This window comes from Mustelus asterias, chromosome 24 (assembly GCF_964213995.1).
Source record: "Mustelus asterias chromosome 24, sMusAst1.hap1.1, whole genome shotgun sequence".
NCBI lineage: Eukaryota > Metazoa > Chordata > Chondrichthyes > Carcharhiniformes > Triakidae > Mustelus > Mustelus asterias.
The window spans coordinates 60,112,503-60,130,567 of record NC_135824.1 but is presented as its reverse complement, the minus strand read 5'-3'; the positions used below and the strand labels follow the sequence as shown (position 1 = coordinate 60,130,567).

Here is an 18,065-nt window from a genome sequence, read left to right as displayed (position 1 = left end):
GATTAAACAGTTTGGGCTTCGACTCGCTGGAGTTTAGGAGGATGAGGGGGGGTCTGATCGAGGTATATAAAATTTAAAATGTGTTCCCCTCATCGGGCAATCTGGAACAAGAGGTCACAGGTATAGGTTGAGAGGCGGTAGATTTAAAACTGAGACGAGGAGGAACTACTTCTCGCAGAGGGTGGTGAATTTGTGGAACTCGCTGTCCCATCGCGCGGTGGAGTCTGAATCATTGAATGGTTTCAAGAAGGAGATAGATACATTTCTGATACAAAAAGGGATAAGGGGATATGGGGAACAGGTAGGGAGGTGGATTTGAGACCAGGGGGAGATCAGCCATGATCTGATTGAATGACAGGACAGGTTCGAAGGGCTGAATGGCCTCCTCCTGCTCCTCATTCCTATGTTCCTATTATGTTCCTCCAAAGATATGCAGGTTAGTTAGGTGGATTAGCCATGGTAAGTTGTCCCTCAGTGTCAGGGGGATTGGCAGGGTAAATATGTGGGGGCGACGGGGATAGGGCCTGGGTGGGATTGTTGTCGGTGCAGGCTCGATGGGCTGAATGGCCTCTTCCCGCACTGTAGGGATTCTATGAATCTACGTTGCTGAAGTCACGGTTGCCGTTTTCAGTATTGAACAGCACATCGACAGCCACTGAGAATAACTCGAGAGGCGATTCTTTTCCAATGTAACAGGGAACCCTCGCTCACTGCCTGCGTTCCACACACAGTGCAGGCGTGGCAGCATCTGTTGGACAGATTACATCTCTCCAGCTCTCCCTAATACACACCAACCTCTTAATGGAAACGATTGTGATTTTCCTTCCCTTTGTTTACTTTCCCGCTTGTATCCTGTGTGATGTGACCAGCGGCCCGGGTGTGACTGATTCAATCGTGGTCTCGGATCCGGAAAACCTCTCCTTCGGAGCGACAATTACCTTGGTTTCACAGGTCGCCGTCCGCGGCTGATCCCATTCCTGATCACCTTTGACAGGATCCCGAAGGTTCCCCATCGCATTTCGGCGTCCACGTTCCTGAAAAAAACAACAGGAGACCGTGCATTTGTATAGCGCCTGTCACAGCCTCAGGATGTCCCAAAGGGCACACACAGCCAGTGAATGTGGTTACAGTTGCTATGTAGGAAATGTAGCAACCAGGTTACTCACAGCCAGCTCCCCCACACACATAGCAATCAGAGGATGGGTTCCCCGGATTCATTGGCCATGGGACCTTTAGCTTTCACTCTCCTTTCCTTCTCCCCTATGTACTCTATGAACGGTATGCTTTGTCTGCATAGCGCCCAAGACACAATACTTTTCACTGCATCCTAATACAGGTGACAACAATAAATCAAATCAAAAGAGAGGGCAGATCAGGTTCTCAGTTTAAAGTTTCATCCGAATAGTGGCTCCTCCAACAATGTGGCACTCCCTCAGCACTGACCCTCTGACAGTGCGGCACTCCCTCAGCACTGACCCTCTGACAGTGCGGCACTCCCTCAGTACTGACCCTCTGACAGTGCGGCACTCCCTCAGCACTGACCCTCTGACAGTGCGGCACTCCCTCAGCACTGACCCTCTGACAGTGCGGCACTCCCTCAGTACTGACCCTCTGACAGTGCGGCACTCCCTCAGCACTGACCCTCTGACAGTGCGGCACTCCCTCAGCACTGATCCTCTGACAGTGCGGCACTCCCTCAGTACTGATCCTCTGACAGTGCGGCACTCCCTCAGCACTGACCCTCTGACAGTGCGGCACTCCCTCAGCACTGACCCTCTGACAGTGTGGCACTCCCTCAGTACTGACCCTCTGACAGTGTGGCACTCCCTCAGTACTGACCCTCTGACAGTGCGGCACTCCCTCAGCACTGACCCTCTGACAGTGCGGCACTCCCTCAGCACTGACCCTCTGACAGTGCGGCACTCCCTCAGCACTGACCCTCTGACAGTGCGGCACTCCCTCAGTACTGACCCTCTGACAGTGCGGCACTCCCTCAGTACTGACCCTCTGACAGTGCGGCACTCCCTCAGTACTGACCCTCTGACAGTGCGGCACTCCCTCAGCACTGACCCTCTGACAGTGCGGCACTCCCTCAGTACTGACCCTCTGACAGTGCGGCACTCCCTCAGCACTGATCCTCTGACAGTGTGGCACTCCCTCAGCACTGACCCTCTGACAGTGTGGCACTCCCTCAGTACTGTCCCTCTGACAGTGCGGCACTCCCTCAGTACTGACCCTCTGACAGTGCGGTACTCCCTCAGCACTGACCCTCTGACAGTGCGGCACTCCCTCAGTACTGACCCTCTGACAGTGCGGCACTCCCTCAATACTGACCCTCTGACAGTGCGGCACTCCCTCAGCACTGACCCTCTGACAGTGCGGCACTCCCTCAGTACTGACCCTCTGACAGTGCGGCACTCCCTCAGCACTGACCCTCTGACAGTGTGGCACTCCCTCAGTACTGACCCTCTGACAGTGCGGCACTCCCTCAGCACTGACCCTCTGACAGTGTGGCACTCCCTCAGTACTGACCCTCTGACAGTGCGGCACTCCCTCAGCACTGACCCTCTGACAGTGTGGCACTCCCTCAGTACTGACCCTCTGACAGTGTGGCACTCCCTCAGCACTGACCCTCTGACAGTGCGGCACTCCCTCAGCACTGATCCTCTGACAGTGTGGCACTCCCTCAGTACTGACCCTCTGACAGTGCGGCACTCCCTCGGTACTGTCCCTCTGACAGTGCGGCACTCCCTCAGTACTGACCCTCTGACAGTGCGGCACTCCCTCAGCACTGACCCTCTGACAGTGCGGCACTCCCTCAGTACTGACCCTCTGACAGTGCGGCACTCCCTCAGTACTGACCCTCTGACAGTGCGGCACTCCCTCAGCACTGACCCTCTGACAGTGCGGCACTCCCTCAGTACTGACCCTCTGACAGTGCGGCACTCCCTCAGCACTGATCCTCTGACAGTGTGGCACTCCCTCAGCACTGACCCTCTGACAGTGTGGCACTCCCTCAGTACTGTCCCTCTGACAGTGCGGCACTCCCTCAGTACTGACCCTCTGACAGTGCGGCACTCCCTCAGTACTGACCCTCTGACAGTGCGGCACTCCCTCAGCACTGACCCTCTGACAGTGCGGCACTCCCTCAGTACTGACCCTCTGACAGTGCGGCACTCCCTCAGTACTGACCCTCTGACAGTGCGGCACTCCCTCAGCACTGACCCTCTGACAGTGCGGCACTCCCTCAGTACTGACCCTCTGACAGTGCGGCACTCCCTCAGCACTGATCCTCTGACAGTGTGGCACTCCCTCAGCACTGACCCTCTGACAGTGCGGCACTCCCTCAGTACTGACCCTCTGACAGTGCGGCACTCCCTCAGCACTGACCCTCTGACAGTGCGGCACTCCCTCAGTACTGACCCTCTGACAGTGCGGCACTCCCTCAGCACTGACCCTCTGACAGTGCGGCACTCCCTCAGTACTGACCCTCTGACAGTGCGGCACTCCCTCAGCACTGACCCTCTGACAGTGCGGCACTCCCTCAGCACTGACCCTCTGACAGTGCGGCACTGCCTCAGCACTGACCCTCTGACAGTGCGGCACTCCCTCAGCACTGACCCTCTGACAGTGCGGCACTCCCTCAGCACTGACCCTCTGACAGTGCGGCACTCCCTCAGCACTGACCCTCTGACAGTGCGGCACTCCCTCAGCACTGACCCTCTGACAGTGCGGCACTCCCTCAGCACTGACCCTCTGACAGTGCGGCACTCCCTCAGTACAGCACTGACAAAGTCAGCTTTTGTTTTGTGGTAAGTCTCTGGAGTGAGAATTGAACTCACGACTATCTTCTATCGGAGCCAGCATGTTACGCACTGATTCACAGCTGACAGCCGGGAGTGGAGCATTATTTCAGTGGCACCGTGTTTTATTCTGCTGCCAGAGCTGGCTTTTGTCCTGTAGAAGCTGTAAAGCCCAGTTTGCCTCTGAGTAAACACTCGCTGATTATGGTGAAGGGACTGAGGGCTCGGACTGCTCCTTTCCACATCTGCCTGAAAGACATCTATCCAGAAATGTGACAAACAGGAAATATTAACTGTGCCATTTGTATAATCCAGAGATAGACAGATAAATGCAGCTGGGAAGCCTCTGTGACAAACTGGTTTGAGTCTCTTGTCATTCAGGTGAGGGGGGGGGGGGGGGGGAGGGGGGGTGAATAATCCTCTCTGTCAGAAGCGATCCTCTTAATCTGACCCCTGGGATGTTTCGCACGAATGGAAACTTCATCAATTATCCCACAATTCTCTCTCTCTCTCTCTCCAGAAACAAAGACATTTCTGCTGTTCTGAAACGAGGGTCACGAGGGAAACGAGGTCGGGGGGGGGGGGGGGATTCAGAGCCAAGCAACACACACACACACTCACACACACACACACACTCACACACACACACACACACTCACACACACACACTTACACTCACATACACACACACACTCACACACACACACTCATACACACACACTCACACGCACTCACGCACACACCCACACACACTCATAAGCACACACACACACTCTCACACACACGCACTCACACACACATGCACACACACACACACACTCACACACTTACCCTCACACACACACACACACACTCACTAACTCACACACACACACTCACACACTCTCTCACTCACACACACACTCTCACACACACACTCACTCACACATGCACACTCACACATGCAAACTCACACACACACTCACTCACACACACACTCTCACACACACAATCACTCACACATGCACACTCACATGCAAACTCACACACACACTCACTCACACACACACTCACACATGCACACACACACACACTCACACACACTCTCATGCACACACTCACACACACTCACTCACTCACACACACACACACACACACACTCGCACACACTCACACTCACTCACACACACACTTACACACACACACACTCACACACACACACACTCACACACACACACACTCACGCACACACACACAGACACACTCACACACTCACACACACACTCACTGACTCACACACACATTCACACACACACACACTCACACACACACACTCACGCACACACACACACACACTCTCACACACACTCACACACACACACACTCACACACTCTCACACACACTCACACACACACTCACGCACACACACACACACTCACACACTCTCTCACACACACTCACACACACTCTCATGCACACACTCACACACACTCACACACACTCTCATGCACACAGTCACACACACACTCACACACACACACACTCACACACACACCCACACACACACTCACACACACACTCACTCACACACACTCACACACACACTCACACACACTCACGCACACACACACACCCACACACACACTCACACACACACTCACACACACTCACACACACACTCACACACACTCACGCACACACACACACCCACACACACACACTCTCTCACACACACACTCACGCACACACACACTCACACACACTCACACACAATCTCATGCACACACTCACACACACACACACACACACTCACACACACTTTCATGCACACACACACACTCTCATGCACACACTCACACACACACTCACACTCACACACACTCTCATGCACACACTCACACACACACACTCACACACACTCACACACACACACTCACGCACACTCTCATGCACACACTCACACACACACACACACACACTCACACACACACACACACACACACAATCACTCACACAGCATTTATTGCCCATCCCTAGTTGCTCTTGAACTGAGTGTCTCGCTTGGCCATTTCCCCGAGGCAGCTGAGAGGCTCCACATTGCTGTGACTCTGGAGCCACAGGTAGGTCAGACCGGGTAAGCTGGAAGTACTCAGCAGGTCTGGCAGCATCCGTACGGTCGGCTGCTGCAGCTCCTTCCCCAGTGTCAGTGCAGCTTAGAATTCCTCTCCTGAACAACTGATGTGGGCAGGAGGCCATTCAGCCCATCTTGCCTATTCTAGACTTGCACCAAGGTACAATTTCATGGGTACCCCCATCAAAGTGAACACACATTGCACTTGTGTGAACCCATTCCCACATTTCAAAATTCTCATCCTTGTGTTTAAACCCCACCCTTGGCCTAGCCCCCTCCCTATCTCCATAACCTTATCCAGCCCCTGTAGGAGGCAGTGGCACAGTGGTATTGTCACCGGACTAGTAATCCAGAGACCCAGGGTAATGTTCTGTGGACCTGAGTTCAAATCCCGCCACAGCAGATGGTGAAATTTGAATTCAGTGAAAATCTGGAATTTAGAATCTGCTGATGACCATTGTCGATTGTCGGAAAAACCCATCTGGTTCACTAATGTCCTTCAGGGAAGGAAATCCGCTGTCCTTACCCGGTCTGGCCTACATGTGACCCCAGAGCCACAGCAATGTGGTTGACTCTCTGCATGGGTGGCACGGTGGTTAGCACTGCTGCCTCACAGTGCCAGGGACCTGGGTTCGCTTCCCGGCCCTGGGTCACTGTCTGTGTGGAGTCTGCACGTTCTCCCCGTGTCTGTGTGGGTTTCCTCCGGGTGCTCCAGTTTCCTCTCACACTCCAAAGATGTGCGGGATAGGTGGATTGGCTATGCTAAATTGCCCCTTAGTGTCCAAAGATCTGCAGGTTAGATGGATTGGCCATGCTAAATTGCCCCTTAGTGTCCAAAGATGTGCAGGTTAGGTGGATTGGCCATGCTAAATTGCCCCTTAGTGTCCAAAGATCTGCAGGTTAGATGGATTGGCCATGCTAAATTGCCCCTTAGTGTCCAAAGATGCGCGGGTTAGGTAGATTGGCCATGCTAAATTGCCCCTTAGTGTCCAAAGATGCGCGGGTTAGGTAGATTGGCCATGCTAAATTGCCCCTTAGTGTCCAAAGATCTGCAGGTTAGGTGGATTGGCCATGCTAAATTGACCCTGAGTGTCAGGAGGATTAGCAGGGTAAACATGTGGGGTTACAGGGATAGGGGCTGGGTGGAATTGTTGTCAGTGCAGGCTCGATGGGCCAAATGGCCTCCTTCTGCACTTGAGGGATTCTATGACAAGTGGAGAATTAGGAATGGACAACAAATGCCCCCTTGAATGAATAATTTAAAAAACTCTCTCGTTCGTTCCTAATTTTACCCGTTCCACCATGCCTGGGCATGCCATGGCCCCAGCTGTTTGGGGCAGTAAGCTCCGGAATCCCTTCCCAAAACCACTCCGTCCCTCTCCTCCTTTGCGAGGCTCTTTAAGCATCTTCGCTGACCGGATTCTTGCCAGCTGTCTCCCCTAATTCTGTCTGACAAAGGGTTTCTGTGAAGGGCTGGGGGATGTTTCGCTGTGTTAATGAGTGATATAAATACATGTTAATTGTGTTTTAGTATCAGAAAGGCTCGGCGGACAGGGTGCAGTCACTAACAGCCATCAGTAACGCTGGCCCTATCGCTCCATTGCTTTGATCCAGCTGGAAGGAGCTCCCACATTTTTGTACACGTGCCAGATGTTTAATCTAAGGCATGTTGGGGCCTCTCTTCGAGCGGGTCTGTGTTAACTAGTTCAGTTACAAAGCACCAACAAGTTAGGGCTTTGCGAGCGGAAGGCTGGTAAACAGTAACCGGTCAAACCCTGGGTGGGGCATTTCACAGACTTGACTCCATTAAATGTCCACTCGTATTTTAACAATAAGCTGACTCCATCCACTCTTCGAAAATCGCACGCTCCAGTCTGTCCCGGTAGTACTTTATCAACTGGAACAGCTGGTAATCATCAAACTTTGTCAGGGATTGAGTGATTGTGGAGTTAAAGACGGGGGAAAAACTGAGACTCCAAAGCAGTGCTGAGGGAGTGCCGCACAGTCGGAGGGTCAGTGCTGAGGGAGTGCCGCACAGTCGGAGGGTCAGTGCTGAGGGAGTGCCGCACTGTCAGAGGGTCAGTGCTGAGGGAGTGCCGCACTGTCAGAGGGTCAGTACTGAGGGAGTGCCGCACTGTCAGAGGGTCAGTACTGAGGGAGTGCCACACTGTCAGAGGGGTCAGTGCTGAGGGAGTGCTGCACTGTCAGAGGGTCAGTACTGAGGGAGTGCCGCACTGTCAGAGGGTCAGTGCTGAGGGAGTGCCGCACTGTCAGAGGGTCAGTGCTGAGGGAGTGCCGCACTGTCAGAGGGTCAGAGCTGAGGGAGTGCCGCAGTGTCAGAGGGTCAGTGCTGAGGGAGTGCGGCACTGTCAGAGGGGTCAGTGCTCAGGGAATGCCGCAGTGTCAGAGGGTCAGTGCTGAGGGAGTGCCGCACTGTCAGAGGGTCAGTACTGAGGGAGTGCCGCACTGTCAGAGGGTCAGTGCTGAGGGAGTGCCGCACTGTCAGAGGGTCAGTGCTGAAGGAGTGCCGCACTGTCAGAGGGTCAGTACTGAGGGAGTGCCGCACTGTCAGAGGGTCAGTACTGAGGGAGTGCCGCACTGTCAGAGGGGTCAGTACTGAGGGAGTGCCGCACTGTCAGAGGGTCAGTACTGAGGGAGTGCTGCACTGTCAGAGGGTCAGTACTGAGGGAGTGCCGCACTGTCAGAGGGTCAGTACTGAGGGAGTGCCGCACTGTCAGAGGGTCAGTACTGAGGGAGTGCCGCACTGTCAGAGGGTCAGTACTGAGGGAGTGCCGCACTGTCAGAGGGTCAGTGCTGAGGGAGTGCCGCACTGTTGAAGCTCTGGGCTGGTAACCCGGGGTGTGGAGATGGGGAATGGACAGCGTTTCGGGGTCACTGATATCTATTTTGTTGGGGCAATTTCAGAAAAGGCCTAGGAGAGTTGAAGTATTAAGTGATTATTGGGAGGAATTTCAAGAACAAATGGGCAAAGGCGGATGCTTCCTTGCTGCAGATTGAGATGCTTTGAAGAAAGCAGCACAGAAATATCTGGGATCTCTCTGGGGCTTTGATTTACAATCGCGGCGCTGATGTAACATTCTGACCTCGGAGGAACCTCCTGAGATGTCAATGCCTCACAGCCAACATCCTGAAGCTATTAGTGTTTGCCATTTTGATTGATATTATTTGGGTTTTACAACGTACTTGCGAGCTCTTTATCAAACTCCTGGATGCTGGGGCATCTCTTTGCCAGTTTTCTGTGCGGTGCTGTGCCTAAACCTTGTCTATATTGCAATTACACGGTATTTACAGCACAGAAACAGGCCATTCGGCCCAACTGCACCGTGCTGGTGTTTCCGCTCCTTGCGAACCCCCTCCAAACTCCCCCAGTATCTCACCCTGTAGACATATCCTTCCATTCCTTACTTCCTTGTGTTTATTCAGCTCCCTCTTCAATGTATCGATACAATGCCTCACAGCGCCAGGGACCCGGGTTCGATTCCCGGCTTGGGTCACTGTCTGTGTAGAGTTTGCACATTGTCCCCGTGTCTGCGTGGGTTTCCTCCGGGTGCTCCGGTTTCCTCCCACAGTACAAAGATGTGCGGGTTAGGTGGATTGGCCGTGCTAAATTTCCCCTGAGTGTCAGGGGGATTGCCAGGTTAAATATTCTGATTTTTGATTTGATTTATTATTGTCACATGTATTTAGCATACAGTGAAAAATACATGGGATTACAGTGATGGGGTCTGGGTGAGATAGTTGTTGGTGTTGGCTCGATGGGCCGAATGGCTTCCTTCAGAGTGCACGGTGGCACAGTGGTTAGCACTGCGGCCTCACAGTGCCAGGGACCCGGGTTCGATTCCCAGCTTGGGTCACTGTCTGTGTGGAGTCTGCACATTCTCCCCGTGTCTGTGTGGGTTTCCTCCGGGTGCTCCGGTTTCCTCTTGCAGTCCCAAAGACGTGCTGGTTGGGTGCATTGGCCATGCTAAATTCTCCTTGTGCATGAGACGCAAAAACCCAGTCTGCAGGTGCAACAGATGATCAAGAAGGCAAATGGGATGTTGGCCTATATCGCAAGGGGGATAGAATATAAAAGCAGAGATGTCTTGCTGCATCTGTACAGGGCATTGGTGAGGCCGCAGCTGGAATACTGTGTGCAGTATTGGTCCCCTTATTTGCGGAAGGATATATTGGCCTTGGAGGGTGTGCAGAGAAGGTTCACCAGGTTGATACTAGAGATGAGGGGTGTTGATTATGAGGAGAGACTGAGCAGATTGGGTTTGTACACGTTGGAATTTAGAAGGCTGAGGGGGGATCTTATAGAGACCTATAAGATAATGAAGGGGCTGGATAGGGTAGAGGTGGAGAGATTCTTTCCACTTAGAAAGGAAACTAGAACTAGAGGGCACAGCCTCAAAATAAAGAGGGGTCAGTTTAGGACAGAGTTGAGGAGGAACTTCTTCTCTCAGAGGGTGGTGAATCTCTGGAATTCTCTGCCCACTAAAGTGGTGGAGGCTACCTCGTTGAATATGTTTAAATCACGGATAGGTGGATTCCTGATCGGTAAGGGAATTAGGGGTTATAGGGATCAGGCGGGTAAGTGGAACTGATCCACTTGAGATCAGTCATGATCTTATTGAATGGCGGGGCAGGCTCGAGGGGCTAGATGGCCTACTCCTGCTCCTATTTCTTATGTTCCTATGTTCTTATGTTCCTTCAGTGTACCCGAACAGGCGCCAGAGTGTGGCGACTAGAGGAATTTCATTGCAGTGTTAATATAAGTCTACTTGTGACTTTTAAAGGGCATCTGGACAAATACATGAATAGGATGGGAATAGAGGGATATGGTCCCCGGAAGGGTAGGGGGTTTTAGTTCAGTCGGGCAGCATGGTCGGTGCAGGCTTGGAGGGCCGAAGGGCCTGTTCCTGTGCTGTAATTTTCTTTGTTATTTGTTCTAATAAATAAACTTTAACTTTAAAACTTTAAACTTTCTGTACCGTACGGATTTTGTGATTCGAAGAGGAAAAAATCTAGTCTGATTCACGCAACCTGATGCCTTGTGGGCGGGTCATGATATAGACATCTTCCCCCACCCCACCGAGAGCGGCCTAACCCCCTGGAACAATGGCGGGAGTGAGGGGAACAGAAAATTCCTCTGACCTCCCTCAGGCGATTGAAATAAGTTCAGGAGATCAGTAGGCTCTGAATCATAGAATCCCTACAGTGCAGAAGGAGGCCATTCGGCCCATCGAGTCTGCACCGACCACAATCCCACCCAGACCCTCTCCCCATAACCCCATGCATTTACCCCAGCTAGTTCCCCCTGGCACTAAGGGGCAATTTAGCCCGGCCAATCCACCTAACCAGCACACCTTCGGACTGTGGGAGGAAACCGGAGCACCCGGAGGAAACCCACACAGACACGGGGAGAACATGCAGACTCGACAGTGACCTAAGCTGAGAATCGAACCTGGGTCCCTGGCGCTGTGAGGCAGCAGCGCGAACCACCGTGACACCGATTCATGACAGCTGCATTAACAATGTTTGAACTGCATTGAAATCCACCTCGAAAAGTAGCCCAAGGCACTTCACTGGAGAATTAAGTTAAAAAACAGTCCTGTAAAGGGACAGTAGGACAAGCGATCAAAAGCCTTTTAAATGGGAAGAGGCCTGAGGGAGAGGTTGAAGGCTTTAGGGAAAGACTTCCAGAATTTAAGGTCAAGGTAGCTGGAAGCAAGACAGTCAAGGCGGGGTAAAGGAAACTGAAGATACACAAAGGACATCTAGAGATATGGAGCAACTTCTGCCAAGGGCCATTGAGGTGTAGATAAGCTATGGTAGAATGGTAGAACAGGCTTGGTGGGCCAAATGGCCTCTTCCTCATGCTATGTTCCTTCTCCAGTCTCTGCGCCATGCCTGGTCCATACTGCTCTACAATTTGAAATCAAATAAAGCACCATTCATGCGTAGAAATTTCTTCTCGCAGAGGGTGGTGAATCTCTGGAGTTCTCTGCCCCAAGGGGTGGTGGGGGCTGGGTCATTAGAAGTATTTAAAGTGGAGGTGGATAAATGTTTGGTAAATGGAGGAATATGGGGAAATGGCACAGGAAAGGAGCTGCGGCTGGCATAGGTGGCACAGTGGTTAGCACGGCCGCCTCACAGGGGCCCGGGTTCGATTCCGGCCTCGGGTCTATGTCGGAGTTTGCATGTTCTCCTCGTGCCTGCGTGAGTTTCCGGGTGCTCTGGTTTCCTCCCACAGTCCAAAGATGTGCGGGTTAGGTGGATTGGCCATGCTAAATTGCCCCTAGTGTCAGAGGGATTAACAGGGTAAATATGTGGGGTTATCATAGAAACCCTACAGTGCAGAAAGAGGCCATTTGGCCCATCGAGTCTGCACCGACCACAATCCCATCCAGGCCCTACTCCCTTATCCCTACATATTTACCCGCTAATCCCTCTGAACTATGCATCTCAGGACATTAAGGGGCAATTTTACCATGGCCAATCAACCTAACCCGCACATCTTTGGACTGTGGGAGGAAACCGGAGCACCCGGAGGAAACCCACGCAGACACGAGGAGAATGTGCAGACTCCACACAGACAGCGACCCGAGCCGGGAATCGAACCCAGGACCCTGGAGCTGTGAAGCTGCAGTGCTAACCACTGTGCTACCGTGCCGCCCTTTATGGGTGGGATTGTGGTCGGTGCAGATTCGATGGGCCAAATGGCCTCCTTCCGCACTGTGGGGATTCTATGATGATGAAGGAGGAAATGTGACCTGGAGAGCGGAAGAGGAAGTTGAGAGAATTGGTGAACGATCAGCCATTGGCATTAGGCACTGACTGAGTAAATCATCGGCAGCTGGGGAGACACTTTCCAAATCGGAGACAGCTGAGGGAAATTTTCCAAAGGATGACAGGAATGAGGCAAGGACCAGCCGGAGCCTCAGCAGCACCTGGAACTGTTTGTTCAATCTTCACAAATCAAAGGAAGAGGTGTCTTAATGTTTCCCGACTGTGAAGAGTTATCGACCAGCCAGTTTCTCACTGCCTGGTTTGATTCCACAGAATCATAGAATCCCTACAGTGCAGAAGGAGGCCATTCGGCCCAACGAGTCTGCACCAATAACAATCCCACCCAGGCCCTATCCCCGTAACTCCAGGTATTTACCTTGCTAGTCCCCCTGGCACTAAGGGGCAATTTAGCACGGCCAATCCACTTAACCTACACATCTTTGGAGTGTGGGAGGAAACCGGAGCACCCGGAGGAAAACCACGCAGACATGGGGAGAACATGCAAAGTCCACACATATAGTCACTCCAGGTCGGAATTGAACCCGGGTCCCTGGAGCTGTGAGGCAGCAGTGCTAACCACTGGGCCACCCCAACCTGTCCTGGGAGTGTTTGATGGGGACAGTGTAGAGGGAGCTTTACTCTGTATCTAACCCCGTGCTGTACCTGTCCTGGGAGTGTTTGATGGAGGACAGTGTAGAGGGAGCTTTACTCTGTATCTAACCCCCTGCTGTACCTGTCCTGGGAGTGTTTGATGGAGGACAGTGTAGAGGGAGCTTTACTCTGTATCTAACCCCGTGCTGTACCTGTCCTGGGAGTGTTTGATGGGGGACAATGTAGAGGGAGCTTTACTCTGTATCTAACCCCATGCTGTACCTGTCCTGGGGGTGTTTGATGGGGACAGTGTAGAGGGAGCTTTACTCTGTATCTAACCCCGTGCTGTACCTGTCCTGGGAGTGTTTGATGGGGGACAGTGTAGAGAGAGCTTTACTCTGTATCTAACCCCGTGCTGTACCTGTCCTGGGAGTGTTTGATGGGGGACAGTGTAGAGGGAGTTTTACTCTGTATCTAACCCCGTGCTGTACCTGTCCTGGGAGTGTCACCCAAGCCTGGAATTGTACCCGGGTCCCCTGGCACTGTGACACTAGTGGGTCATTCTGACTAACTTGCTTTCACATTGGTGATCCCATCATCTAATTGGCTCGTTACAACACTGGGAATTTTGAAAAAAATAATTTACGGGACATGGGCGTCGCTGGCTGGGCCAGCATTTATTGCCCATTCCAAGTTGCCCTTGGAGGGCAGTTGAGAGTCAACCACATTGCTGTGGCTCTGGAGTCACATGTAGGCCAGACCGGATAAGGACGGCAGATTTCCTTCCCTAAAGAACATTAGTGAACCAGATGGGTTTTTCCGACAATCGACAATGGTTTCATGGTCATCAGTAGATTCTTAATTCCAGATATTTATGATTGAATTCAAATTCCACCATTCAAATCCCGCTACAGCAGATGGTGGAATTTGAATTCAATAAAAATAAAAATATCTGGAATTAAGACTCTGCTGATGACCATGAAACCATTATCGATTGCTGGAAAAACCCATCCGGTTCACTAATGTCCTTTGGGGAAGGAAATCTGCCGTCCTTACCCGGTCTGGTCGACATGTGACTCCAGAGCCACAGCAATGTGGTTGATTCTCAACTGCCCTCCAAGGGCAACTAGGGATGGGCAATAAATGCTGGCCCAGCCAGCGACGCCCATGTCCCATGAATGAATAAAATCTACCGTGGCGGGATTCAAACCCAGATCCCCGGGAAACTAGCTGAGTTTCTGGATTAATAGTCTAACGATAATACCACTAGGCCATTGCCTCTCCATGAAACATGTCCACATGCTTCATCCATCAGTTGGTGCAGTCTCTTGTACAGTAGGGGTTATTTTAATGCCACATTATTGTCTATTGCTCTAGGTCCATGCGTACATCATGAGTTACCTGAAGAAAGAAATGCCTTCCGTCTTCAGGAAGGAGAACAAGAAGAAACAGTTGATTGCAAGACTGGGAGAAATATTCAGGAACATCCAACTGGAACACCACATTTCGCCCGGGGACTTTCCAGACTGTGAGAAAATGCAGGTTAGTCTCACTGCACCCCACACCTGAAGAGGGCCAGAGGTCACGCATCATACATGAAGATAATCTCACAATTCCTTTGTCCGCTCATATCTCTGAGTTCTCCATAAGAAATAGGAGCAGGAGTAGGCCATCTAGCCCCTCAAGCCTGCCCCGCCATTCAATAAGATCTTGGCTGATCTGATAGTGGGTTCAGTTCCACTTACCCGCCCGCTCCCCATAACCCTTAATTCCCTTATTGATCAGAAATCTATCTACCTGTGACTTAAACATATTTAATGAGGTAGCCTCCACTGCTTCAATGGGCAGATAATTCCAGAGATTCACTACCCTCTGTCCTAAACTGACTCCGCCTTATTTTGAGGCTGTGCCCTCTAGTTCTTGTTTCCTTTCTAAGTGGAAAGAATCTCTCTGCCTCTACCCTGTCTAGCCCCTTCATTATCTTATATGTCTCTATAAGATCTCCCCTCAGCCTTCTAAACTCCAACGAGTACAGGCCCAATCTACTCAATCTCTCCTCATAAGCTAACCCCCTCATCTCCGGTATCAACCTGGTGAACCTTCTCTGTACTCCCTCCAAGGCCAATACATCCTTCCGCAAATAAGGGGACCAAAATTGCACACAGTACTCCAGTTGCGGCCTCACCAGTACCTTGTACAATTGCAGCAAGACCTCCCTGCTTTTATACTCCATCCCCTTCGCGATAAAGGCCAACATTCCATTTGCCTTCTTGATTACCTGCTGCACCTGCAAACTGAGTTTTTGCGATTCATGCACAAGGACCCCCAGGTCCCTCTGCACAGTAGCATGTTGGAATTTTTCACCATTTAAATAATAATCCAGTTAATCCCAAACCTCTTCTGCAAAGACAAAGCTCTCTTTCTACTGGGGTGCTACCAGAACTTGATGGTTTGAGTTATTAGGAGAGGCTGGATAAACTGGGACTTTTTTCTCTGAAGCGTAGGAGCCTTAGGGGTGATCTTATAAAATAATGATCAGCTAGATAGTCAACATCTTTTTCCAAAGGTCAGGGAGTCTAAAACTAGAGGGCATAGGTTTAAGGTGAGAGGGGAGAGATACAAAAGGGTCCACAGCGGCAGTTTTTTCACTCAGCGGGGTGGTGAGTGTCTGGAACGAGCTGCCAGAGGTAGTAGTAGAGGCGGGTACAATTTTGTCTTTTAAAAAGCGTTTAGACAGTTACATGGGTAAGATGGGTATCGAGGGATATGGGCCAAATGCGGGCAATTGGGACTAATTTAGGGGTTAAAAAAAAGGCAAGTTGAGCCGAAGGGCCTGTTTCCATGCTGTAAACCTCTATGACTCTATATCTCCATCTCTTGTTAGAGTGGCACGGTGGCACAGTGGTTAGCACTGCTGCCTCACAGTTCCAGGGACCCGGGTTCGATTCCAGCCTCGGGTCATTGTCTGTGTGAAGTTTGCACGTTGTCCCCGTGTCGGCATGGGTTTCCTCCAGGTGCTCTGGTGTCCTCCCACACTCCAAAGATGTGCGGGTTAGGTGAATTGGCCATGCTAAATTGACCCTTTGTGTCCCAAGATGCGCAGATTATATGGATTAGCCATGGGAAATGTATAGGGTAAACACAGTAAGAAGGATCTTTGGTGGCAAAGGTGGCTTTGCTACCAAATAAACCTGTTGGACTTTAACTTGGTGTTGTGAGACTTCTTACTGTGTTTACCCCAGTCCAACGCCGGCATCTCCACAAAATAGGGTTACAGGGATATTTCGCATGGCCAATCCACCTAACCCGCACATCTTTGGATACTAAGGGACAATTTAGCATGGCCAATCTACCTAACCCGCACATCTTTGGAGTGTGGGAGGAAACTGGAGGAACCTCATGCAGACACGGGGAGAATGTGCAAACTCCACACAGATACTGACCCAAGGCCGGAATTGAACCCGGGTCCCTGGCGCTGTGAGGCAGCAGTGCTAACCACTGTGCCGCCGTGCCGCACCATTGAGGCAGCTTTGGTGGGTTTCACACTTACAAAGAGTAGAAAGCAGGAGACCAGCTTTGGAATAGTCAAGTCTAGAGGTAAGAAAGATAGAGAATGAGGGTTTCAGTAACAGACAAGCTGAGATGCTCGAAGGCAGGCAAATGTATCATCTCCTGTGCTGTAGTGTTAGTGGCGTTGCATTGTTTTGGTGATGGGTGGAGGGGCAATGAACAGGCTCACACTAATCTAATCGAATGTCTGTCTTCTGCACAGGAACAGCTCAGAGTTCATGACTTCACAAAGTTCCCCCCTCTCAAATCCAAGATGATAGAGGAGTTGGACCACATGCTTACGTTTGATGTCGCTAAGCTCATGCCTTTGGTGAGACTAGAGGAGATGGAGATGCCAGAGCAGATGGTTCATGGTGGCGCCTTCGACGGGACCTCCAATGGACCATTCATTGAAGGCATCATTGACGGGACCTTTGAGACGATGGACGAAGATGAATGGGTCGTCACGAAGGACAAGCCCAAGTACGATGAGATTTTCTACAACCTGTCACCCACGGATGGCAAGATCAATGGGGTCAAGGCCAAGAATTGGATGATCACCACCAAGCTGCCAAACTCCGTGCTGGGGAAGATCTGGAAGCTTTCAGATGTCGACAAGGACGGAATGCTGGATGATGAAGAATTTGCCTTGGCCAGCCATCTGATTGAGGTTAAGCTGGACGGCCATGGGCTACCCAGCGAATTACCAGGTTACCTTGTCCCTCCGTCAAAGAGGAGGCAAGTGGGGTCCTCTGAGTAATGGGCCAGAAGAACACGCAGTTCTTTATTGGGGCCAATTGCGTCGATTCCGAGTTTGACAATCCCCTTCATTGCAGCAGACTATGTTCTGGAGACAGGAAGGAGTGGTAAAGAGGGGTGGGGGTGGGGGTGGGTGGGTGCTATGTTAGGGCAATGGGAGATTACTTAGTTACTGTTAAATCCAACTGATGGAGGAATCTATAGCTGTAGGAACAACCAATTTGGTTATTCGTCCTACTTTGATTTCTTCAGAATTGGTGCTAATTCCGACTGTCTCCAGGCTCATAGACGCAGCATCCTCCTTTGCAAAGTTGCACACTGTTGCTTAAATCCTTTACCAGCTTGGGTGGAAATGTAAATCGATTTGGTGCAAGGCCAGTGTTTCAGGTGCCAAAACTGCCTATTCCCCCGCCATATTAATTCTCACTTGCCCATTGTTCCTGCTATCTGCTTTTCA

The 18,065-nt window shown here is 51.5% G+C and overlaps 1 protein-coding gene across 1 annotated transcript in view; it reads left to right on the top strand.

Annotated features, from left to right (window-relative positions):
* Positions 1-17,722, top strand: part of LOC144511467 (EH domain-containing protein 2-like) — a 59,973-nt gene extending 42,251 nt beyond the window's left edge. The window contains exons 4-5 of the mRNA XM_078241853.1: positions 14,678-14,842; positions 17,073-17,722. Coding sequence (XP_078097979.1) covers positions 14,678-14,842; positions 17,073-17,609 — 702 coding nt within the window. The 3' untranslated portion in view covers positions 17,610-17,722. The remainder of the gene's footprint in view (positions 1-14,677; positions 14,843-17,072) is intronic.
* The last annotated feature ends 343 nt before the right edge of the window (positions 17,723-18,065 follow it).